Below are 27,665 nucleotides of genomic sequence, written 5' to 3' on the forward strand. Positions count from 1 at the left end.
CAGGGACTGAGGCTCACTGGGCTGGGGAGTGACAGGTGAGACGGTAAGAAGCAGCAGGCAGCAAGGACAGATGACCATGTAAGGAAGTGGCTGTGCCGGATGTACAATTACTGAGTAGTTACAAAAAAGCAAGTTATGTAACAGCATGAGGGAAACTAGTATGATCCCACTATGTAAAAATGTATGGTGCATCCATAGCAGAAATGTCTGGAGAATATATTAACTCAAGTGATAAGAATGGCTATTTGGAGGTGGTAGGATTTCCAGTCTTGCCTCTTTCTAATTCCCTCTCTCTTTTTTAAAATGACCATGCTAAACAACAAACCCTGTTTTAATTTTTTTATATTATTTTTTGTTAATCCTCACCTGAGGATATTTTTTTTAAATATATTTTATTGATTTTTCAGAGAGGAAGAGCAAGGGATAGAGAGTTAGAAACATCGATGAGAGAGAAACATCGATCAGCTGCCTCTTGCACACCTCCTACTGGGGATGTGCCCGCAACCAAGGTACATGCCCTTGGCCGGAATCGAACCTGGGACCTTTCAGTCTGCAGGCCGACGCTCTATCCACTGAGCCAAACCGGTCAGGGCAAGGATAGAGAGAGAGAAACAATGATGTGAGAGAGAGACACATTATTTGCTTGCCTCCCACACGCATCCTAACCAGAGATTCGAACCTGGAACCCAGGTATGTGCCCTAGACCAGGAATCGAACCCAAGACCCTTCAGTGTGTGGGCCAATGCTCTAACCACTGACAACACCGGCCAGGGCAAAAACTGTTTTAAAAAAGATATAAAATACTCAAATACTCACAAGATAATACTAAATGAAAAACTTGAGATACATAAGTTCATATGTAGTATAATCTCATTTATTTAAACAAGTTTATTTGTACGTGGAAAAGACATGTTAGTATTAAAATATAAGCAGTGGGTCTCAAGGCAGTAGTTTTATGGGTGATTTTAGAATTTTTTTTAAAAATGAGCATGTAGTACTTTTATAGGAAGAACAAAGCTTTCCAAAGTTGTTGTTTCAAGAAAGTTTGGCTGTGAAGATGAGAAGAAAAGGAGAGAGTAGCTAGCTGAAGATACGGGCTTAAAGATTTTGTCTTTTTAAGATGAGATATCTGAACATGATTAACTACTGAGAGGTGGGAGTTGGTAGAGAGAAAGAGACAATAAAAACAGGAAAGAAAATACATGACAGCACAAGGTATGCGAGAGATGGGAAGGAATGGTATGTTGGGCAGGAGGAAGTGAGACTTAGAAGGACTGCTGCAGACAAGGTTGGAGGCTTCCTGACAATGAAACTGAGTGATCCCACCAATGGATTATCTTTTCCTTTGAAGAAGGACATGAAATCTCTGCCGAGAAGAAAAGGAAGCCAGAGGTTCAGAGGAGCATGGAAATGTGTGAAATGGCCACTGTGGCTGATGGAAGAGCTGATGAGGGAAACAAGACATTGTAATGAGGGCCACTTGAACTTGGGGTCAAGGACACAAGGCTCCAAGAAAAAAAATTATCAGAAAAAAATATATCAGATGACCATTATTTCTTTAAAGGAAGTTAAATGAATGAATCACGTGTGCACACCGTTTCTTGCTCACTTGCATGGGCAAGAATCTATTAGTAAATTTGTTATATTCTGTACTTCCCAAGGGTACAAGCCACTGCCTATCCAAGTGCCTAGAGAACTAGCAATTGTTAAGATTAAAATATTTCCTTTACGTTTTGACTTTTACCGTCTTACCTGCTCCAGAGCATCTCCTTCACTAAAATCACCTTTTAAGTTTCGTTCAGATATCAGTTCTTCCCAGGTAAACAGTAGTGAATCTGTTACCTCACCAAATGGATTAAAATCGATTAGCCACACCTTCCCCTGTAGGACAGAGAGAAAAATTAAGAGGCATAGACTAAAATCAAACATTTATACTCTATAACCTGTCCTCCAGGTCCCACCAGAGGAAGTCCCCCAGGTTTCATTGAAAAAAGGCCACAGCTTTTTCTAAAGGGAAGGTCACCTGTAAATACAGAGAAGAGACCTAGAAAAGAAAGCCTACAAAGACATATATTTCAAGTCCTGCTTAGATCACATGAGAATTTTAGGTAAAAACTCCAAGCAGGAAAAAGGAAAATTTCACAAGAAGTTAAACCAAACATGACCGAATGCTTTCAGGGGGTATCTCTGATTATCTTTCAAGATTACCTTTGCCCTGCAGAGGAAGGAAAGAGCCAGAAGTTCCAGAGAGCACCATTCCTTACCCTGAGAGGCCGCTGCTGCCAAGGATGCATTTTGTTAAGCATATAGAAAGAAGTACAGAAATGCTCAGTTTTCTCTAATTTTAATGTAATATTGGTTTGTCTATATGTTAGAGCATGTGAAGGGGAGATCTAAAAAATATATCAACCTTTAAAAGAAATGTCTAGAAAATCAAAAAAAACCTCAAGATGGCGGCATAGGTAAACACCCGAAATTGCTGCCTCGCACAACCACTTCAAAAATACAACTAAAAGACAAAACGGACATCATCCAGAACCACAGGAAGGCTGGCTGAGTGGAAATTCTACAACTAGAAGGAGAGAGAAAAGCACTCGAGACTCAGAGAATGTGCGGAAGTAAAGTGCAGAGGTACAGAGGCGCACGTGGAAAGGGCTGGCAACTGAGGACGGGGTTGTCTTTTTCAATCGGGAGGGAGACACAAGCTCCCGACTGCTCTGAACTCCAGTTCCGGGCGAGTCTCTGGTGACCCAGACTCATACGGGGAGAAACTGGACTGTATGGCAGCGGGCGGCACATGAGGGCGGCTTTCTGTCAGAGGTGCTTGCAGCGATTACCATGGGACACTGAGACCCAGGGACCTCTTAGGGCAGGGCTGAGGATCAGCCATAGCTGTTTGCTCCGCCCTGTTGATTCCCTGAGACCCTGCCCCACCCAAGCTGTGCACAGAGGCTTTTGCATATGAAAGGCCTGGCCCTTTGCAATCTGAAAATTATCTAACAAACTGCAGCTGGGTCAGAGAGACCCAGAACATCCAAAAGAAGGCCCAAGGCCCCACAGCAGCTTGCATTGTTTCACAGCTGGGCCTCATCTGGGCACCTCCAAACCCTAAACAAAGAAGAGGAATCTGCATATCTCTCCATAGCTCCTGCTGGGTAGCCTCAGGCAGAAGCTAAATTAGCACCTCCTTAGAGATCCAAGAGCCAGTGTACCCAGTGGTCAGAGTGGGACCATCCAATTACAACTCCTCAGATCCATAAGGGACACACTCAAGGGGCAGACTCAGTGAGCACCAAAGCCCCACTGAAGCAAGTCTTGCCCCATAATGGTGTCTCCAGCACAGAAGTTCTCCCACTGTAGACACAGCTGATTCTCACAGCCAATTGGCCTGGAGGTCAATTCCTCTCAGTGATACCAACAACAATCAAGGCTTAACTACAAGACTGTGCACAAAGCCCACAAAGGGGTGCACCAAGAGTGCCCAACTCAGGTAAGTGGCTGAGCCACTGGGCCCTATAGGACACCAAGCACAGAAAGCCACTCTATCAACACAGGGAAGCATAAAAAATGCAGAGACAAAGAAACAGGTCACAAATGACAGAAATGGAGGAAAGCAAACTACTGGATATAGAGTTCAAAACCAAACTTATAAGGTTTTTCAAGAATTTTCTAGAAACCTCCGATAAATTAAGTGAGACCCTCAAGAAATCTAGTAAGACCCTCGAGGTTATGAACAAAGGACCAACTAGAAATTAAGCATACACTGACTGAAATAAAGAATATTATACAGAGTTCCAACAGCAGACTAGAGGATTGCAAGAATCAAGTCAAAGATTTGAAACACCAAGAAGCAAAAATCACCCAACCGGAAAAACAAAAAGAAAAAAGAATCCAAAAATATGAAGATAGTGTAAGGAGCCTCTGGGACAACCTCAAGCGTACCAACATCCGAATTATGGGGGTGCCAGAAGAAGAGAGAGAGCAAGATATTGAAAACCTATTTGAAGAAATAATGACAGAAAACTTCCCCTATCTGGTGAAAGAAATAGACTTACAAGTCCAGGAAGCGCAGAGAACCCCAAACAAAAGGAATCCAAAGAGGACCATACCAAGACACATCATAATTAAAATGCCAAGAGCAAAAGACAAAGAGAGAATCTTAAAAGCAGCAAGAGAAAAACAGTCAGTTACCTACAAGGGCGTACCCATACGACTGTCAGCTGATTTCTCAACAGAAACTATGCAGGCCAGAAGGGAGTGGCAAGAAATATTCAAAGTGATGAATACCAAGAACCTATAACCTAGATTACTTTACCCAGCAAAGCTATCATTCAGAATTGAAGGTCAGATAAAGAGCTTCACAGATAAGAAAAAGCTAAAGGAGTTAATCACCACCAAACCAGTATTATATGAAATGCTGAAAGGTATTCTTTAAGAAGAAGAAAATGGTAAAGATACAAATTATGAACACCAAATACACATCTATCAACAAGTGAATCTAAAAATCAAGTGAATAAATAATCTAATGAACAGAATAAACTGGTGAATATAATAGAATCAGGGGCATAGAAAGGGAGTGGACTGACTTCTCAGGGGGGAAGGGGTGTAGGGGGTGCAGGAAGAGACTGGACAAAAATCGTACAACTATGGATGAGGACAGTGGTGGGGGGGTGGGGGGTAAGGGCAGAGGGTGGGGTGGGAACCCGGTGGAGGGGAGCTATGGGGGGAAAAAGAGGAACAACTGTAATAATCTGAACAATAAAGATTTAATTAAAAAAAAAAAAAGAAATGTCTAACTTCTCCTACTCTGAGAGTAGAGGTGGGCAATATGACAGCTCCAGGCTCAGAGAAAGGATCCTCCTGAGCTGGTCAGACTGAGTTCAGTGAGAGTCAGGGGCACCTCAGGATAAAGGGCGGGGCGCTGACATTACAGCACTGGGGACCTGAAGTCCTGCCAAGAGACTGAAGCCAACAGATACCCACAGAGATACAGGTGACATTTAGTAAATACCCTTTTCCTTCAAAATGTTATCTTTGCTCCTCTTGATTTTTCTCAAAACATTCATATCATTGCATCGTTTTTTTGTTGGTAATTAGGTTTTCCTGTAAATGTGTAGTTATCATGTCTTGGTCAGACATGAGTGTGTAAAATTACAAATGCCTAAAGTACTAGGTTGCCGAGCCACCATTACCAATATCTAGCACTCTTTCTCATCTCAGTTAAAGAAAAAATTTAAGAAATATCTAATTAGGACTTGCTCCCAACAGCAGAAACATCTGGTAAGTGGCAAAGAACCATTACAAGAAGTTGCACCACACACCATTGGGTTTCTTGTTTTATACAATGCCAGAAGAAAACCTACAACTCTTTCAGGCCACTTGAGTTGCTTCCGCACGGCAGTTCGGCACCCACTTGCACAGTCTTTGACTATGTGAAATAACGTTAGCCATTAACTTCTTGGTATAATGTCAGCTTTGTTTTTGGAGCAATTACAAAGATGTCTTTGGCATGCTATGTGTTATTTTAACAAAATGGGTATTTTCTAACCTTCAAACCCTTTCTACTTGAGTTTTATAACCAGTAAAACCATCTCATTTATAAAAAGAAAACACTATTGGGCCTGTTAGTATAGGAATATTATGTTCTATAAACTAAAAATATGGCATACTGTAAAAAAAACAAAAACAAACAAAAAAAAAACAACGAACAAAACAAACTTAAAACACAAACAGATCACTACTTTTAGAAGTAGTAATGGGCAGTTTGTTCTATAGTTCAGAAGACATTCTCTAATTCAAAGAAAAATAAAACCAGCTGTAATCAGGTAAAAAACTATCAAAATGAGGATCTTATAGCTAGAACATGGTTTTCATGTGATAGCTCAGGCAGGAGACATCCTGAGAAATTCTATTTTTAGGCAATCCTTGAGATAAGATCAGCCCTTCCTGAAATCTACCAGCTGACCAGCCCCACAGCCCAAATAAATCCCTGTGCACTAGAAAGACACTGTGCCAAGCACTGGTGCATAAAGACTAATAACACAGAATCTATTCCTTAAGAGAGCTCAGTCCATACCAGGGGATAAACACACACACACACACACACACACACACCAAAAAAGAGAAATAAAAACCATCCTGCACTCACAGTCCACAGGGGGGAATAACCCAACAGAGATAAGGACAAAATTGATATATTTTGGGTATTCTGAGACTAGTAGAATGTAAGGAGAACCTACCTAATCTGCATGGTGAAGCTGGAAAAGCTCTCCTTAGTAATTTGGAATTTGAAGATGATGGTGATGATGATTTGGGAGGAGGATGGATGGTGGGAGGAAAGCAGACCATTTCAGGGGGAAACAACAATAACAAAAACTAACATGTGTGAAGGCCATGAAAAGACAGCCCACTCTGGATACAGGTTATTTCCTAGAGTGTAAAATACATGGGGGTCCCAGAAAATTATGGAACTTCAAAAGTCTCTAGTTCTAAATCGGATGAAATTCTGGTTCAAATAATCCCTTTAAATGTAAAATGAGATTACAAGAAAGAAAGGGGATCCCAGGCGCCAGAAATGAGGAGGAACCTAAAAAACAGAAGTAAGCACACAAACATTTGCAGTGGGAACCTTTGGGCGAGCTTCCTACCAGGAAGCTCAAGGCAGGGTTTAACATGCACATAGCAACAGGAGACCCGCCACGAGAAGGGAATCAGAACCAAGAAGTGAACTCCAGAGGACTTCCACAGTCAGTAAAGGGAGTTTAAGATAACATTTCTAATGATTGGAAAAGGAAACAAAGAAGCCTGCTTTTCTCTGACTGGGGTCTGGGGAACATGGAAGAAGCAAATGAAATACTTGAAACTTAGAATCCTTAAGCTTCTCACAGATTAAAAACAAACAAACAAACAAACAAAAAAAAACAAGCTCACTGAAGATGAACCCACGGTAAAATAAATAGACTGGTTTACAAAACCCAAAATAAATAATCAATATGAATGAGAATATGCAAATAGAGCAACCAAAGGTTAAAGCCCCAAGAACTGAGGAAAATCATCATCAACCTAAAGGACAATATAAAATAAAGATATTAGTGTTAGGACAACTGGGTAAAAATCTAAAAAAAGACAAAGTTAGATCCATATCACATACCAGGGCAAATGCAAAATAGATCAAAGATTTATATGTAGAAGCAATAAGTTATAAAAGCTAGAAAATAAATGGAGAGGTATTTTTTAAAATTATGACTCAAATTCAGAAGTCATAAAATAAATAACATTTTATCTTCATGGTAAAAGACTAATAAAATGGGATAATCCCATTCCTATATTTTAAAGGATAATAAATAAGACAATAAAAAAATGGCAAACACATAGACTTGACCCTTACAAAAGATTAAATGCATCCTAATGCATAATAAGAAAAAAAAAAGAAATTGAAACTATACTGAAACACCACTTTTCATCTATCAAAAAAGCAACAAAAAACCCTAGAAAGTTTGAGCACATAACTCTGTGGGCAAGCTTTAAGGAACTTTCCAGGTACATTTCCAGTGGAATTACTTGGTGTAGCTTCTACCAGTAGTACAACGGGTAATCAAAATTAAAATACATTTAACCTTTTGAACTTGCAATCCCATTTCTGGGAATTTATCCTGTAGATATACTTGCAGATGTATAAAACAAAATATATATCGGATGTTCATCACAGCACAATTTGCAAAAGTCTAGAAACAACTTATGTGTTCATCTATATTGAAGTAGCTAAACAAACTAGATGGTGTATCCACAGCACAAAACACTGTGCCACAGTAATAAATTGGAAAGCTCTCAAAGATACATTGTTTTTTAAAAATGTTTAAAAAGCAAGGTGCAAACTGTATATCATATGCTAACTCTATATAAGAAAAATGAAAAAATAAGTACATTACCTTTTTTTGGCATCAAGAAATACTGGAAGGATATAAAAGAAACGAATAAAAGTGAACTTGCAGGAGAGCAGAGGGTCAAGGGTATATTTTCACACTGATTTGTTTTTAAGCAGTGTGAATGTATTATAAATTAAAAACTTAAAAATAACTCAGCAGGTTTACAGAACAGTGTTTTCCAAGGGCTAGGATTCAGGGAGGTTCGTGAGGAAATTTTGGGAGTGAGGCAGTTCTACATCATCATTGTAGTAGTGATTACACAACCAGATGTGTTTTTTAAACTCATAGATCTATACACAAAAAGGGTAAATTCAACTCTATGTGAACTATATCCAAAAAAAAAAAAAAAATCTAAGGAAAAAAGATCAGCAGTTTTGAATGATTTAAAATATAATAGAAGTCAAAACCCTAAAACACAAGATACTGTCCTATATAATAAAAGGCTAATATGCAAATCAACCAACTGGCTGCCATGACGTGCACTTACCACCAGGAGGCAGACACTCAACGCAGGAGCTGCCCCCTGGTGTTCAGTGCGCTCCCACAGGGGGAGCACCTCTCAGCCAGAAGCCAGGCTCATGGCTGGTGAGCCCTAGGCGGGGAGGGGGCCTAAGCCATCAGTCGGACATCCCCCGAGGGCTCCTGGAATGCAAGAGGGTGCAGGCTGGGCTGAGGCATCCCTCCCCTCCAGTGCAAGAATTTTGTGCACTGGGCCTCTAGTGAATAAATAAGCAGATTTTAAAAGTAACCAAATAGAACCTATAGAAATGAATATAGCTGATACAATTTAAAACCTAGTGAATAAGTTAAATATATCCGATCAGACAAAGCCGAAAGTGAACTAGTAAACTGGTATATCTGAGAAAATACAAAACACAGTACAGAGAGACAAAGAGGTAGAAAATGAGAAGTCAAGGGACATGAAGATAAAGTGAGAAGCTCTGGCTGGCCCTAACCAGTTTGGCTCAGTGGATAGAGTGTCAGCCTGTAGATTGAAGGGTCCCAGGTTCAATTCCGGTCAAGGGCATGTACCTTGGCTGCAGGCACATCCCCAGTAGGAGGTGTGCAGGAGGGAGCTGATTGATGTTTCTAACTCTCTATCCCTCTCCCTTCCTCTCTGTAAAAAAATCAACAAAATAAAATAAAAAAGTGAGAAGCTCTAACACAACTAACTGTAAATAAAGTTCCAAAGGCCAAAAGATAGAAAAGGAAGAGACAATACTTGAAAAGACAGCTGAACATTCTCCACAATTAACAAAGGAAGTGAATTCTTAGACCTAGAAAACATGACCCCAAAAAAGAAAAGAAGCCAAAGAATAATGGAACAGTGTCTTTGAAGTGCTGAGGCCACCAAACTGGTCAACTGAAAAATTCTATGCCCAGCTATGCCTGTCATCATGCATGAAGGTAAACAAAGTCTTTTCCAGCCAAGCCAAAGGCTGAGGGAATTTATTTTTTATTTTTTATTTATTTTTTTCTCCAATTAAGATGTGAACATCTTTTTTTTTTTTATTATTGCTTAAAGTATTACAAAGGGTATTACATATGTCTCCTTAACTGAGGGAATTTATTACAAAAGAACATACTACTAGGAAGAGCTGGATCCAGAAAGCAGTGAGAGGCAAGAAGCAGTGGTACAAAGAAACGGAACAGCAACAATCATGACTAAGTTAGGGGTATAAACACAAAGTGGGACTAAATATCAGACATCATGCCCAGGCGGCATGGCTCAGTGGTTGAGTGTCAACCTATGAACCAGGAGGTCACGGTTCAATGCCTGGTAAGGCACATGCCCGAGTTGTGGGCTCAGTCCCCAGTGTGGGGCATGCAGGAGGCAGCCGATCAATGATTCTCTCTCATCATTAATCTCTCCCTTCCTCTCTGAAATCAATAAAAATATATTTGAAAAATAAATTAAAAAATAAAAATCAGACATCACAAGACAAAAGCGGATGCTGGGAATTAGTGTACAAAAGTCCTTGTATATAAAATTAACTTCAGAGCTTATTAAATATCCATATTAAGAATTAGTGGTTAATTTCTACCAAAATTAACAGAAATAAAAAACTAAACTTCAAAATTATTGGCTGAGGGTGGGGGTGAGGGGGGAGAAGGATGGTGAGGAGGAAAAATAAAGAAAAACCAGTAATATACATTAAAAGAAAAAAGGCATAGGAAAGCAAAGTAAACTGAAATTCAAGATCAGATGGTGGAAAACATTCAAATATCCAATATAATAAATGCAAACAATACTTACCAGTTAAAACCAGAAATTATCAGTGATTAAAAACACAAAACCGGCAATATACTACTTATAAGACATGTGCACACACCTAAAACCTAACAGCTATTTTAAAAAAGGACTGAGAAAGATAAATTCTAAGACCAAAAGAAAACTGTAATAACACAATCAATATCTGAGCGAAACATACTTTAATGCCAAAAGCACAAAAGCATTCTTAGGGATAGAATCACTGTCTGACGTTGAGAATTCACTGGGAAAACAAAGCCACTGTGAACTAGCATTTGTGGAAGAATATGATATCAAAGTCTGTAACACAAAAGCTAACAGAATTAGAAAGAGGAGATGTTAACATAGCCCTGTTCAGTAACTGATAGATTAAATAGAGAAAAAAAATGAAGAAAGATTTTTTTAAAGTTTTAAAAAAGATTTCTGTATGTAAAAGGTTAAACATATACAAAGGTAGAAAAAATAGTATAAAGAACCCAATGTATCTAACACTCAGTTTCCAGTCATCTTGTTGATCCCCATGGCTGATGTTTCATCTATATCCCAAAATCTGTATTATTTTGAAGGTACTGTCAGGCATCATTTCATTCATGAGATATAAAAGATTATAACAACATTATTAAGCTTAATCGAACAAACAGCTGCAGAAACCTGACACATTAGAACTTGTGCTTTCTTTTTCAATCATTCATAGAATAGTTATAAAAAAGTGACCAAGTTGCAAAGCCAATTTCAACAATATTAAAGACTCAAGACCAGACATAGTACCACAACAGTAATATAAGGGGACTGGAATAATTTTTCAAGTATCTAAGGGCAATTACTCTAAATTCTAGTGGTGTATTAGCATCACTTAAGGAGCATCTTACAATACATGTTCCCAGGCCTCATCCCAGACCATCGCTTTACATACACAACATTAGAATCTATCAGCACTGACTCAACTCGCCAGCCGCAGTAAGAAAGCAGACACCTTAAAATATTGCCAAGCCCACACACTTTAGCTGTATTTCATGAGACCACATAAAAGAAGAGTTAGTTTTCTATAAGAAAAATCACAAAATTACATATTTAAGGAAGTCCCTAACAAACGCTGATAGTGACTAAATGCAAATTAGTTTTACATCATGGTTTAAATCTCTTCTCAGAAACTTTCAGGGTGTTTATACTGGTATGTTTCTCACTTTAAAAACATACAATAATTTTCCTTGTGTAAGATCACAGCAGTAATTATTTATGCACGTCTTCAACTTCAATTAAGACACTTGCAGAACTGGATATTTGCCAGGGACATATTGAGAGACTGGTAAATTCCAAATTTTCAAATGCCATTAACATAGTTGCATTAACACAAAATTGCTTCAATTTTAGTATCTATAAAATGGGAACAAATAATACGTACCTCACAGGGGTATATGGATTGAGATACTGAATTAAATGAGAATAAAGCTCTTCTGAGCTGCACATTCGGGGCAAAGGGCTAAGTTTACTCCCTAATTGACTTGATCCAGCTTGTTACCATGCCAATGCCCTGGGTTTCAAGTCTTGAGATTAAGCTCCTCGAGGTCAGCAGATCATCTTGTTGGAAGCTTCTTATTAGAAGCATAGCATCTAACATATCACAGGCTCTCAAATAATGCTAAAAATAATTATCTAAATATCAAATGACAAATTCCTGGCCACATTGAAGTATGCAAACAGGTCAAATGTGCCCTGGACTGCCTTTTGTCTGCTCATCCTAGTACAGGCTGGGAGCCTCTATGGTTCTGCTTAGACCTTTAAAACCACTCTAGAAATATTTCACTAGTCAAGGGCTGGAAAAATTGTGCAGGGGGGGGATGGCGGGTGGCGGGGAGAATATCTGATTATTTCTAAATGTTACCTTGAAAAGAGGCTTTGTTGAGAAAAAAATAAAAGTGTGCAAACTGAACTATGTTAAGCACACCCAGACTCCTGACAACAGTGGAAAGTAGGATATAAGGTGGCCATTTAGTTATCTGTTAAGTTATTAATGCCTAAAATGCTAATTAAAACCTCAAAAAGATATCACCTCACACCTGTCAGAATGGCTATCATCAATAAATCAACAAACAAGTGTTGGTGAGGATGTGGAGAAAAGAAAATCCTAGTGCACGTTTGGTGGGATTATAAATTGGTGCAGGCAGTGTGGAACACAGTATGGTGGTTCCTTGAAAAATGAAAAATAGAAATTACCTTATGACCCAGCAATTCCACTTCTGGGTATTTATCTGAAGGAACCCAAAACATGAATTTGAAAAGACATATGCACCCCTATGTTTACTGCAGCATTATTTATAACAATTAAGATATGGAAACAACCTAAGCGTCCATCAATAAACAAATGGATAAAGAAGATGTGGTATATATATTTACAAACAATGGAATATTACTTGGCCATAAAAAACAATGAAATCTTACCATTTGCAACAACATGGATGGACCCAAAGGGTATTATGTTAAGTGAAACAAGTCAGATAAAGAAAGACAAATACCATATGATTTCATTTATATACAGAATCTAAATAACAAAATAAAGGAACAAACAAAACAAAAACTAACTCATAGATACAGAGAACAAATTGAATGCTGCCAGATGATGGTGTTGGGGGTATGGATGAAAAGGGCAAAGGATTAAGATATGCAAATTGCTAATTATAAAAACAGTCACAAGGATGTAAAGTATACCATAAGGAATATAGTCTATAATATTGTAATAACCAAGTCAGATGGGTACTATGTCTAATCACTTTATTGTACACCTAAAATTAACATAATATTGTATGTCAACTGTAATAAAAAAAATTTTTAATTAAAAACAGTAATGAAGACCTGACTGGGTAGCTCAGTTGGTTAGAGCATTGTCATCTATGCCAAGGTTGGGGGTTCAACAAACCGATGTTTCTCTCTCTCCCCCTTCTTTTTTCTCACTAAAATCAATAAATAAAATAGTAATAATAATAATTAATAATGATACCAATCCAGAGACTTTCAGTTAAGATGGTGGCGTAGGTAAATGTGTTACTCGCATCCTTCCACAACCATATAAAAATTACAACTAAACTACAGAAAAACCATCACTCAGAACCACCTGAAATCTAGCTGGATATAAGTCCTAAAACTAGAAATTTAAAGAAACCATGTTGTCTGCTAGGAGATGCGGACATACGGAATGGCATGGTCCCACACACACATGCACTAAATAAAAATCAGGAGGGATATCTTGGCTGCAGAGGTCCACCCTGGGAAGCAAGGGGTCTCAGCCCCACACCAGGCCCTGAAGTCAAGGGTTCCAGTCCTGGGAAGAGAAGTCCCCATAAATTCTGGCTGTAAAAACCAGTGGGAATTGAGGCTGAGTGAGAGGGAGGGCTACTGAAATCCCAGGAAGTTCCTTTAAGGGACCTGCACACAGACTTACTCTGACTCACTCCCTCTGAGCTCCAGTGCTGGGACAGCAGCCCAAAAGGCACCAGGGACATACGGGGAGAAACTGAAGTGTTTGGAATGAGGGCCAGAGCTGGAGGTGCAGTGCAACTTTCTCCCAGACAAAGTGCTGGCAGAGGCTATTGTTCCTTTGATAAGATCTCCACCCCAGAGATGGCAAGCAGGAGCCATACATGAGTCTCCATCAATGTGGCTATCACTGTTTGTCCCACCCTAGTAGTTACCTGAAATCCCACCCCACCAAACTTGCAAGCCTACTCAACCTGTTCCCATTGGCTTTTCCATACGAATCACTAGTCTTGGCTCATGTTTCAGACTTCCCTAAAATCTCTCAAACAAGTGGCATCTGGCCTCAACGTGCACCACACCTCTTGCTAAGTGGCCCCAGGTCTGGCACTAGTGGCAGCTGGCCTTGGTTCACAAATGAGCCTCTCCTGGGCATCTCCAAGCCCAGCACAGGTAGCAGGCAGCTGCAGATCACTTTGTAGCTCAAGCCAGGTGGCCCTGGGCAGAACAAAGGTGTGGCTGACCTTTGCCCACACCTCCTGGGAGGCCCCAGCACACCCGGTGGATAGCTTGAGACCCACATCGAAACACTACCCAACCATCTCCACAGTGACACATTCAGGGGGCAGACTCAGCGGGCACCACAGCCCTAATGAAATAAGACCAGCTGTGTAAAGTGCCACTGCACAGCTGATTCTCCATGGTTGTTTGTGGTTGCAGCCAGTCCTTGCAATGGATCAGCCATGGGATAAATCCCTCCCACTGATATGCAACAGCAATCAAGGCTCAACTACAACAGAAGGGTGTACACAGCCACATTGGGGAGGGAGGGAGGGACAAAACTGGAATGCCCAGCTTAGGTGATCACGGAGGCTGTGCCACTAGACCCTACAGGATACCTTCTACATTAGACCACTCTACCAAGCCCAGGAGATGTAGCAATTCTGCCTAATACATAGAAACAAACACAGGGAGGCTGCCAAAATGAGGAGATGAAGAAACATGTCCCAAATGAAAGAAAAGGACAAAACTCCAGAGAAAGAGACTAAACAAAATGGGGACAAGAAATCTACTAGATGCAGAGTTCAAAACACTGGTTCTAAGGATGCTCAAGGAACTTAGTGAGGACCTCAACAACATAAAAAAGAACCAGTCAGAAATAAAGAATATACCAACTGAAATGAAGAATCATTTATAGGGAATCAACAGGAGAGTAGATAAAGCCAAGAATCAAAACAGTGATTTGGAATATAAGGGAGCAAAAAACACCCAATCAAAACAGCAAAAAGAGAAAAGTATCCAAAAAAATGAAGATAGTGTAAGGAGCCTCTGGACAACTTCAAGTGTACCAACATTCACATCATGGGGTGCTAGAAGGAGAAGACAGGAAGAAATAGAAAAACTATTTGGAAAAAACCCATGTGAAGGAAATAGGCATACAAGTCCAGGAAGAACAAAGAGTCCCAAACAAGATGAACCCAAAGACGCCCACACCAAGATGCATCATAATTAAGATGCCAAAGGTTAAAGACAAACAGAGAACCTTAAAAGCAGCAAGAGAAAAGCAGCTGGTTACTTACAAAGGAGCCCCCATAAGACTGTCAGCTGATTTCTCAAAAGAAACTTTACAGGCTAAAAGGGATTGGCAAAAAATATTCAAAATGATGAAAAGCATGAATCTACAACCAACATTACTCTACCTAGCAAAGCTATCATTTAGAATTAAAGGACATATAAAGAGCTTCCCAGACAAGAAAAAGCTGAAGGAGTTCATCACTGCTAAACCAGTATTACATGAAATGTTAAAGAGTCTTCTTTAAGAAAAAGATAAAAAATATGAATAATACATTGGCAATAAATACATATCTATCAACAAATGAATCTATAAAAATGAAATAAATGAAGAAGTAGAACAGAAACAGACTCATAGATACAGAGAACATTTTGATTTTTGCCAGATGGGAAGATAACTGAAGGGATGGGTGAAAAAGGAGAAAAGATTAAAAAGTGCAAATTGGTAGTTACAGAATAGTCATTGGGATGTAAAATACAGCATAATATTCTAATAACTATGTATGGTGTCAGATGGGTACTAGATTCATCAGGATGATCACTTAGTAAGTTATGTAATGAATGTCTAGTCACTGGGGTATACACCTGAAACAAAAATAATATGTCAACTGTAATTAAAAATAAAAATAATTCAAATTCTTGCAAACTCCCTAAATTTGTTGTACATAATTAATTATTGATAGTATGTCTTCTAATGTTAAGTATATTTTAAGGGGAGATTCTTGACCACTGTGATTTTCAAACACCTTAGTTTGAGAAAGTATTTTTTGAGCAGTAGACCCTTTACATTCATAATGGCTATGTAGTCCACTTATAAGATCAGTCCTTGTTTTAAAGTAATCATATATAGTGTTTACTTACCCTACTGTCTCTATATATATCGAATACAACTGTAAAAAAAACAAAACTCAAAGTTAATAACAAGCTACTTGTTTTATGATCTAAGCCAGCGGTCGCCAACCTTTCGGATCTCATGGACCACCAGTGGTAAGTGGACCAGCGGTTGGCAACTGCTGATCTAAGCCTCCTTTTGAAAATTAAAATGCATTTTATTATTAGTCCAACAGCAGAATATAACTAACCTGGAGGACTTCATATTTCTAAATCTCAAAACTTCAAACATAAAATGCAATGTTTTAAAATTTCTTTATTGATTAAGTTATTACATATGAAATGCAATGTTTTATTTACAATAGGTCCTCGGGTTTCGTCGGAGATCCGTTCCTATGCTGCGACTTAACGTGATTTTCGCCGTAAGTCGGAACCCACCTACATAAGCACCTACGTCACTCACATGGAGCACATACACAGCAGTAATGAAGTGAAACAGTAAAAAAAAAAAAAAAAAAATTAAAAGAAATAACAATTCCTGACCTTTACTTGTGGTAGATAAATAATAAAAAGCATAAAGCACATATGTACATACGTCAAAATGATGGAACTGTTTTTTTTTAATAAATAAATGGGAGATGGCGACGTAACCACAAAACAACATACGTCAAGTCCGACGTAACCTGAGAACTGTCTGTATATAATTTTGTTTTTCCTTTCTCTACCCTCATCCATAATCCATTATATTTTTTTAAAAAGTTCTTTTAAATATATTTTTTATTGATTTCAGAGAGGAAAGGAAAGGGAGAAAGAGATAGAAACATCAATGATGACAGAGAATCATTGATCGGCTGCCTCCTGCATGCCCCCTACTGGAGACTGAGCCCTCAACCTGGGCATGTGCCCTTGACCGGAATCGAACCTAGGACCCTTTAGTCCAATGCTCTATCCGCTGAGCTAAACTGGCTAGGGTTTATGATCCATTATATTTAAAAATTCAAACCAAACACCAACATCATCTCAACCAGTTCACCATAATAAATAGGTTCTATGTACCAATAAAAGAAGCACCAATCAATGGGATGGGGAATGAAATGAGTAAACTTTGTAGTACGGAAGCATAAAATCTAGCTATGCTTAATTTTCTTTTTAAATCAAATCTGCCATAGAACCAGGCTTGGCAAGTAGAAAAAAGATAAATCATAGTAGGTATAATTTTAAGATGCATAAAAACTTTCTCTCATATCAATATACTTTCAATTCTTAAAGCCAACTCACAAAAGTTTACTATATAGCTGATGCCATCTGATCATTTAAAAAAATAATAATCTAAGAAGGTAGATCAGTCATCTAGTTAATTTAGTCCTAATAACAGAAGCATTACATCATCTGTAGATAGATCCTTTGAAATGTATAATGAAATATCTAAAATGGCAGGACAAAAAACTCTCAGTATTAAAAAGTGACTCTGATCAGCCCTAGCCAGTTTGGCTCAGTGGATAGAGTGTCGGACAGCAGACTGAACAGTCTCAGGTTCAATTCTGGTCAAGGGCACATACCTCGGTTGCAGGCTCCATCCCCAGCCCTGGTCTGGGCACGTGCAAGAGGCGACCAATCGATGTGTCTCTCACATTGATCTCTCTCTGTGTCTCTCATCCTCCCTTTCACTCTCTCTAAAAATCAATGGATACAAATTGGCACATAGGGAAAAAAAAAATCAATGGAAAAATATCCTCTGGTGAGGACTAATCAAAAAAAGAAAAAAAAGGGACTCCGATCAAATAAGGTAAAATTAACATGCAACCATCAGCAATACCAAATAATAATATAGCAAAACACTTAAAATAGTGCTTCAAATCCTATCTACACTGAGTGTCCAGATTATTATGACCACCTGACATTTGTAGGTAAATTAGCTATAATTTCGCACTGAAGTTGCTAGAGGTCCAGACCATTATAAATAGGGAAGCAGGTTGTTTACCATGACAGTAGAAGTGATTTTTTTCTGAAGATACGGGGAAAAAATGCAATTTAACAGTCTATGAACGTGGGATATATTTGAACGTGAGTGGCCAGATTATTATGACCACCCCGTCAGTACTTCGTTGGGCCACCTTTTGCCTTCAATACTGCGGCGATTCTTCTTGGCATTAACTCCACGAGATGTTGAAAGGTGATGGGAGGAATCTGACACCATGCCTGATGAATAGCACTGCCCAGTTCTGTGAGATTTGATGGTTGAGGAACCAGCTGCCTGATGGCTCTTTTAACTTCGTCCCACAAATGCTCACTTGGATTGAGATCTGGTGATTGTGGGGGCCACCTAAGCAAGGTAAAGTCTCCCTCATGTTCTTGAAACCACTCCTGCACAATACGAGCACCGTGGCATGGCGCATTGTCTTGCTGGAAGAAGCCATCTCCATTAGGATATGCCATCAACATGATAGGTGGAACTTGATAAGCAACAATACTTAGGTATGTTGTGCTATTCAGATGTTGTTCCACACGAATTAAAGGGCCCAAATCATGCCAGGAAAACATGCCCCAAACCATAACAATGACCCCACCAGCTTAAAGGGTTGTACCCATGCATGTGGGGTGAATGCTTTCATGCTGTTTCCACCAAATTCTCACTCTGCCATCTGCATGATGCAACTGGAAACGTGACTCATCGGACCACAGGACTTTTTTCCAATGCTCGACTGTCCAATCCTTGTGTTCTTGTGCGAATTGGAGACGTTTTATCTTGGTAACTGCAGACAGCAAAGGTGTTCAAACAGGTCTTCAGCTTCCATATCCCATACAATGCAGTGTATGGCTAATTTGCCTACAAACGTCAGGTGGTCATAATAATCTGGCCACTCACGTTCAAATATATCCCATGTTCAAAGGCTGTTAAATCGCATTGTTTACCCATATCTTCAGAAAAAAATCACTTCTACTGTCGTGGTAAACAACCTGCTTCCCTATTTATAATGGTCTGGCCCTCTAGCAACTTCAGCGCGAAATTATAGCTAATTTGCCTACAAACGTCAGGTGGTCATAATAATATGGCCACTCAGTGTATATAATAAAAGCCTAAGTGACCCTTACGGCGGAACAACCAGAATGACCAGTCGCTATGATGCACACTGACCACCAGGGGGCAGATGCTCAATGCAGGAGCTGTTCCCTGGTGGTCAGTGTGCTCCCACATGGGGAGCTCCGCTCAGCCAGAAGCTGGGCTCACAGCTGGCGAGCGCAGCGGTGGTGGCAGGAGCCTCTCCCGCCTCTGTGGCAGCACTAAGAAGCAGTGAGTCGAGTGGTAAGGAGCAGCAAGCAGGCGGGCAGTAAGGAGCGAGGGGTCCTGGACTGCGAGAGGGATGTCTGACTGCCGGACATCCCCCAATGGGTCCCAGACTGCGAGAAGGTGCAAGTCAGGCTGAGAGACTCTCGCCTCCAGTTCACAACTTTCGTGCATCAGGCTTCTAGTTTTAAAATAAGTGCCACTGTGAAATAAGGTTCATTAACATTATGCATTTCATTTCATTTCAATGAGTCATTAAAAAATACTCACAGTCTTCATCTAAGAATTTATACTGTATATGTTTCTTGAAGAAGCCTTGTATGCATCTGCAAATCTCCTCCTTTTGTTTAGAAATATGATCATAGTATTGTGTGTAATCCCTTTGAGAAATAGCTGGCAAGAAAATATTTTATATTCCATTAATATATAATACTCAGAAAACACCAAAATATGATTTAAACTCTTCTTGACAGAACCATTAAAGTAGATCAAAAGACCAATTAGAAGAATACTAATTGAACGATAGAAATACCAGCTGTAAAGGCTTATATGGATCCTATAGTTCCATACTGCCATGCATTCTTACTTTAGAAATAGTAGTTATTTTTATTTAATATAATGGAAAAATTCAAAGCCATAAATATGCCTATTACATAAAAAAAATGAAAGAACCAATTTTTACCCTGCACACATAGTCAATTGCTTTTCTTTGATTTTTCCAATGAACTCTCTATAAATTGCTATTCTTTTGCACTTTGGGAAAATGTAAAATATTCCTCACTATATGTCTTTAATATTTATATTGTACTTCATAGAAGCAGTCTACTTTTCTTGTTCATGCATGCTATCCTGCCTTCATAACCCTGATGTTTCAAGGCATGGAAAAGTAAACATTCCTTTCTTCAGAGTAATTTGTTGATATTATTCTAAATAAACTAAAGAGACTATTGGAAGAACTTCCTCAATTTGCTCTATGCATAGGAAAAAAGTTCTGTGTTCTAAAAGAAGGGCTTCCACCCAATTTCTTAATCATATGCCAATATGCTCCCTTCTTTAACTGTACTTAAAGTGCAGCTTTTTCAAGAATACCTAATATTATGATAAATTCCAACACATCAAGTTTCTTTTAAGTAAGCTAATAAATGCCAACATCATATTCAATAAATAATATTAATTTGATTTTGTTCAAATTAAACTTTTCTTGGTTGAAGATAAATTTTAGTTCATGAAAAACATGCAGACAAAAAAAAAGAGAGAGCAAATTATCTTCCATATTTAATTTAATCATAGCAAACAAAATAACCTGAAAGAAAATGGGTGGCTTTTAAAATAACGCACTTACTTGTCCACATATTTTCTCTTGCTAGAATAATAAACAGTGTTCCAATAATAGAAAATAACTTGACTTTTTATGATGCTTGAAATAAGCAGTGTATAGCTAGTAATACTTAGTACAGTCCCAAAGAGACAGCAGGTAACATTAGATATATCCTAAATTGGGAAGAATAAGGACCCTCACTTTCAACCCAGAATCCAGAGATAGTGAACTGACAATACTATGTTCTGTGGAAACTGAATATGGCCTCAGCATTTCAAAGTCAGTTAGACTGGTTAGAGGAAGAGTCTGAGATACCCCTCTCCTAATTACTAGAAATTTCCTTCCGTCAAAAGCTTGTCTTTTTTAAACAATTATTTTCAAGGGTAAAAGAACTTACCAATAAGCTTGTTTTCCTTGACAAAACATCGGAACTCAGCTCCAGGAATTAATTCACACCATTTTCGAAGAACAAGCTGTAGAAAAAGGAAAAAATGTAACACAACTATATAACAAGGGATGTTTACTAGACTAATAGACAAATTTATATCCAGACTGTCTTAACACTTGCCATTATTAAATTTTTTTTAAAAGGAGGTATCAGAAAACATTAATGTGAGATACAGGGAACAGAGTTGTGATCTATTAGTCTAATAAGCAGGAGATTGTGTTAAACTCTTTATGACAAAATGCATCTTTGTCATTTATTGTTTTGAGAGGTCCGATATAATATAGACCCCCAAGGATGATGAAGTCAAGTTTTATCACTGCTGTGGCATAAGTGACCCTGTAATTCCCATGTTCTTCTCTCCTTTAAGAATATAAAAAAAAATACAATAATTTCAAATTATCTACCTTAAACATCATTCCGTAACACGTACTCTGCTAAAATTATAATTATGGCTTATTACACAAAGAATCACTATAACCCTTCCATGATGTTGGCATTATTTTTAAAAAAACCAATTCTATCAGTGACCCAAGTCATATATGGGTCTTAATACTGTAATTATTACTTAGTATACTACTTATACATTATTGAATTGCTACAATTTTATAAGTAGAACAGTTGACAAATGTATGCTTTGAGTCTGTTTTAAAATGTTCTTTGGAGAACATTAACTGTAATAAATGGTTAGTGTCTCCAGCCTCCCTTATCCTGTCATACTGCTCTTTTCCCTCTAAAACCTGTGAGGCAGAACTTGAATTACTCTCCGTGCCATTCCAAATCCCCCAGTGGACTCAGGATTCTCCCTCCCCACATCCTGTGCTTCCCAAAGTTAATTGTGCATGACATTCTTTAGCAAGCATATATACCATGTTGTTATATGATAATTTGATATAAGTATCTCATCCCTACTAAACAGTAAGTTCCTTAAGGGCAAGAAATTAATTCATTTCTGTGTTCCAGCACAAGTATGTAATACGTGGCAGATGCTTAGGAAATATTTGTCAAATAAAAGAGTAAATATGTAAAATAAGTAGCCACTAAAAATCATGATAAAAAGAATATTTAATGAATTAAGAAAGTGCCCACACTATGCTATAAGTGTGGGGGGGAAACAATACGCAAATGGCTTTATGAAGTGTGTTTGCACACACACACACACACACACACACACACACACACACTCAAATGCTAATACTGAGGACATACCTAGGTAACAGTTTCATGTTTCCTTGTAGTTTTATATTTTTTATAATAACTTGCTTTTCTTAAAAAACTATATGGTTAAAATATGACTTAGAAATTTTAAATACACTGGTTTTTTTGTTTGTTTTTTAATCCTCACCCGAGGATATTTTTCTATTGATTTTTGGAAGGGAGAAAGAGAGAGAGAGAAAAAAAAATATTGAAGTGAGAGAGACACATGGATTGGGCCAGGGTCAGGAATCAAACCCGAGACTTTCAGTCCACAGGCCAATGCTCTATCCACCTAGCCAAATCGGCTAGGGCTGAAATGCACTGATTTAAAATTTCATCATTGTATATTCTAGGTTAAGCTTTAAATGTGTCAAATTATTTTAAAAGAACCTAATTATGAAATAAAGAACCCCAAACTAAAATATTACACTGTTCTTATCCATTGAAAGCTTATGCTGGCATATATTCTTTTATAGCCCTGGTAACTTTATTTAAGCAAAAAAGGTAATAAGCAATTGTTGCATACTAATATTAAATTTTTGGAAAATTTGCATAGCGTTATTGAAATAATGTTTTGGACAGGTACTACATTTGTGGTTGACTAAAAAAATACAAAAAGGTGAATCTTCCCCATCTAACCCCTTTGTCCTTCTCCTCAGAGGCGAGCAGAGTTGTCAATTTCTCATATTTCTCTCAGAAGTATTCTAGGAATATGTGAACATATAGTGTATGCATAAATCTTTTAAGATACATGCAGACATGAGCACATAATACATAGGATTCTGCTTGCAACTTTTTTCATTTTAATTACTCTAAGAATATTATTTTTTTAGGCTTTTCAAACTAGGTTTTTGCATCCTCAGGAGTCCTGGAACCAATTCCCTGTGCATACTGAGAGACAATATTTTTCTACATACACTCTGTAGAAAGAGAATATATATTTTTATATGTATATTTAATACATTTAAAAATTCAATGACCGTAGGTTCTTAAAGAAATTAATCCAAAAGTTTTCATTCATTTCACTTAAGAATAGCAGTTCTCAATACTTCTTCATGTAGGTTTATCAACTTCATTCAAATTTTTAAAAAGTTTCTTACCTCATATTCCATACAAGGATCTGGGGAATCATCAGTACAATGGATAAATCTTTGAGGGGGAAAAAATGTAATTGAATCTCTTTTAATATTGTCAGTTTATGCACACACATAACGTATATTTATGCGAGGTTAGGTTTTACTAAAAGTATCCAGAAACAGAAGAATAATTTGAATTCAATGAACATGTATTAAGAACTACTTGATGTCAGGTCTAACTCCCTGAAATATTGTTTCTTTAGTCCTCAAAACCACTAGATGAGCTACTACGGTATAATCTTCATTTTTCTGTCAAAAACAAACGAAGAAAATAAGACCCAGTAAAGACCAAATTGGCAACCAAGCCAGTACTATAACCTAAATTGTGTCAACTGCAGGATTCCAAATGAAGGCAGGATGGCACTGCTGGTTTGCAATTCTCACTGTGTTCTTTAGGAATGATGCAGAAGTCTCTATGGACATCAACTCTGCCATCTAAAGTCACACAGAGTTAATCTAAACTTTCTCCCAAATGCCACTTAAAAAATAGTTGATAGAACTAGTCATTCCTCTGTTAAGTATATTGCTTCCTCCTCTAATCCTTGTTTTAATGAACAATTTTTCATATTGTTTATTAAATGTTTACCTATGCCAAAGCCTCAATAGGCACTGGGAATGCTAAAAAGATTAACGGTCTCTTGACCTAAAGGTTAGTCTGGTAGGGAAAGACTAACAGGTGGATGAAGGATTTAAAAACACTGAAAACAAAAATAAAAATACGCTAATACAGTAGTTCTCAACCTTCCTAATGCGGCGACCCTTTAATACAGTTCATGTTGTGGTGACCCCCAATTTCATTGTTACAAATTGAACATAATTAAAGCATAGTGATTAATCACAAAAACAATATGTAATTATGTATGTGTTTTCTGATGGTCTTAGGCGACCCCTGTGAAAGGGTCATTCGACCCCCAAAGGGATTCGTGACCCACAGGTTGAGAACCGCTGCTCTAATAGCACAAAGAAAGAAGAGATTGGCTCTTGTGACGGGGGAGGGGAAGAGACAGTCAAGAAGACTTCATTCAACAGGAAGAGAAGGGCCTGCATTGAAAGCAAAGGGAAGTGGTGTTTAGTCAGAGAGGGAAGTGAGAAGGGTCACACAGTATCATAGAACTACTGAAGGTCAGTACTGATGGAGTGTAGAAGGCAAGGGGAGAACTGCCAAAAGATGAGGTTGGGGAGAAATTTTGGACAAGGAATGATGGGTCTTGTTTGTCTACTGAGAAAGGTTGTACTTTCTTATACAGAAACTAGAGGCCTGGTGCATGAAAATTCGTGCACTCGGGGGAGTCCCTCAGCTAGGCCTGCGCCCTCTCGCAGTCTGGGATCCCTCTTGCAGTCCGGGAGCCCTCGCTCCTCACCACTCGGCTCACTGCTCCTTAGCACTGCCTCAGAGGTGGGAGAGGCTCCTGCCACCACCACTGTGCTCCCCTGGCTTCTGGCTGAGTGGCGCTCCCCCTATGGGAGCGCACTGACCACCAGGGGGCAGCTCCTGCGTTGAGCATCTGCCCCTTGGTGGTCAGTGCGCGTCATAATGACTGGTCATTCCACCGTTCAGTCAATTTGCATCTTACCCTTTTGTTATATAGGATGGGGAGCTAGAAGACGTTTCTAAACATGTGACAACGATCATTCCATTTAAGCTTTAGAAATATCACTATGGCAATGGTACTAGGTAGCCTGGGGAAAGGATGGCAAACCGGAAGGCAGAAAGACGAGGTGGAAGCTTGTTTAAATAGTCCTGGGGAGAGTTTAATTAAGGCAGCGGGAGTGGAAAGAGAGAGAAGCACTACATAAAGGCATTTCAGAGGCAGCGTCAATGTTACTTCTTGACTAACTGAAGTGAGGGATGAGGGAAAAAGAGGCCTGGATGACTCTGGGTGTCTGGCTCTGATAACTAGCTGGATGGTTATGAGAATGCCATTCACTAGGACAAGGAAAAGCAGGAGAAGTGAGGTGAGGAAAATATGGAGGATAATTACGTTTGCGTGTGTAGAGTTAGAAACATCCTGGAAGAAACACACAGAAATGTCCAGTAAGCAACTGGAAAGTCAAAAGAAGGAGGAGCTGAAGATAGTTATCTGGGAGTAATCATCACATGGGTACAAGAGCTGAAGTCCAGAAAGCAGCAGTGATCACTTCAGGCAGAAGACTGAATCCTCGGGAAAACCAACAATTCCAGAGTGAGTAAAATGTGCGGTCAAGAGACATTTTTATAAAAACAATACACAAATAACACAAAAATACCTTTAAAGATATTTTAAGTAATTCACAAGTAATAGTGAGTTTAAAAAGCTTTTAAATTTCTCGGAACGTTTGATTAGGCTAGAATTTTCTGTGATCATTTATGATTTACACTACGAACAATAGCAATTCTAATTTATTTGGTTGACCAAAATCCTCAGGAATAGGAACTTTTATTCTTACAATGAGGCACTGACTGATATAATCTGAATCACAAAGACAGGCACACAGCAGGTGCTTTGTTAAAGTGGGTTCTCTCTGTGCTAGTGAACAGGCACCATATGAAGCATCTTACTTCTGCTGCCTCATTTAATCCTTGCTAATCCCATGAGGAAGTGCTATTATTATTATCCACATTTATAACACGACGATACCAGGGTGAGAAATCATATAAAAGCACTAAACCATAGGCTGCACTGCTTCCCTCAAGGATAAAGGTCCTAGAACTGCTGTTATAAAGCTCTCAGAATTTCAATTAAAAAAAAAAAAAGGAGATTCCAAAATGGCAGCAGAGTAAGTGGAAACTACACTGAAACTCTGCCAGGACCAACTAGAAATACAACTAAAATATAGAAAACCATCCTGAAAAATCAACTGAAGACTACCTGTAGAGAACCCTAATAACCAAGGATGGAAAGTGGAGACTCCTTTTTTCCTATAGAGACTGATAGGAAGTGTGGAGGCACAAAAGCACTGGCTGGGATCCCACAGACAGAAGCTTAAGTTCTGGAGGAATATCTCAGCTGTGGGGGGTTCCCACTGAGAACTCTGGGGTCTAAATCCCAAGTTGGGCTCCCTGCCCCAGAGCACCAGAACTGAGAGAGGTGCCCAAATAACATCTGGCTGTGAAAGGCAGCAGGGGTGCTGTCTGCCAGGGAGAGATGGTTGGAAATGCAGGCACCCTCTTAAAGGGCCAATGCACAAAAATTAAGTGTGCAGCTACCCACCATGGGCTCTGGCAGAGGGAGGGCAGAGTGGATTAGAGTTGTGTGAGGAGAGTCCAGGAGAGTTGTGTGATTAGAGTTGCGGTTGGAGCTCAGAGGAAGCCACCCCGGTTTCGTGTGCTGAGTCATTCCTCACAATATGAAGGACATCTTTCTCTGTGGACCTTTGTTATCCAAGTGGTTTTTGCCTTGGGGGAAGGCAGTTGCCCAACACTGTAGGAAGACCTCTCACACCACTCTGTGGTCCATAGCCTGAAGCTAATCAAGACTGAGTGTCAACTGGTCTGCAGACAGAAGCGGATCTCTGGAGAATTTGAGTCTTTGCCTGATCGCCTTCTGGGCCCAGGGCTAGCAAAAGCAGACCCTAGTACATATCTTGATCCTTTCCTAAGGCACCTAGCCCCAGCAAAGGGAGCCACAAGCTGTGAATTGCTGATAGCTCCAAACAAAGTACTCAGAGCCAGTCAGAAACAGCATCTGACATTGTCCTGCCCTGGAGATTGGATATCATAGCAGATCTACCTAATACAAAGACACAAATCCAAACAGGTAGTCAAAAAGACAAGCCCAAAGTGAAAGAACAGGAGAATTCTCCAGAGGAAGAACTAAACAAAATGGAGATAAGAAATTTATCAGATATGGAGTTCAGAATAATGATGGCAAAGATGCTCATCAGTGGGAAATAAAGAACGACAGACCACTAATAAAGATCACTGGAATGAATACACATAAGATTAGGGGAAGCCGAGGATCAAATCAGTGAATTAGGAGACATGGTAGAAAAAAATCACCCAATCAGTGAACCAAAAAGAAAAAACAATTAAAAACTGAAGGACAGCTTAAGGGTAATGTGGGACAACAAGAAATGTAACAATATTCACAAAATAGGAGTACCAGGAGGGGAAGAAAGTGAGTAAGGGCTAGCGAACAAGGTTGAAGAAATAATGGCAGAAAAATTCCCTAACCAGCTGAAGGAAAGTCACACAAGTTCAGGAGGCACAGAGAGTCCCAACAAGAGAAATCCAAAAAGGGCCACACAAAGATACAT

General features: G+C 38.9%; 1 protein-coding gene across 4 annotated transcripts in view; it reads right to left on the minus strand.

The window, feature by feature from the left end:
* Positions 1-27,665, minus strand: part of CDC123 (cell division cycle 123) — a 71,550-nt gene that overhangs the window by 4,724 nt on the left and 39,161 nt on the right. For 3 of the 4 annotated variants that reach the window (XM_006098210.2, XM_006098211.3, XM_023761959.1), the window contains 5 exons: positions 23,394-23,442; positions 21,049-21,124; positions 19,604-19,726; positions 16,078-16,106; positions 1,753-1,881 (listed from right to left, as the gene is read on the minus strand). In XM_006098210.2, the coding sequence (XP_006098272.1) occupies positions 1,753-1,881; positions 16,078-16,106; positions 19,604-19,726; positions 21,049-21,124; positions 23,394-23,442 (406 nt within the window). The remainder of the gene's footprint in view (positions 1-1,752; positions 1,882-16,077; positions 16,107-19,603; positions 19,727-21,048; positions 21,125-23,393; positions 23,443-27,665) is intronic. The other variant, XM_006098212.3, reaches the window with a different exon arrangement.

This window comes from Myotis lucifugus, unplaced genomic scaffold (genome assembly GCF_000147115.1).
Source record: "Myotis lucifugus unplaced genomic scaffold, Myoluc2.0 scaffold_223, whole genome shotgun sequence".
Lineage (NCBI taxonomy): Eukaryota > Metazoa > Chordata > Mammalia > Chiroptera > Vespertilionidae > Myotis > Myotis lucifugus.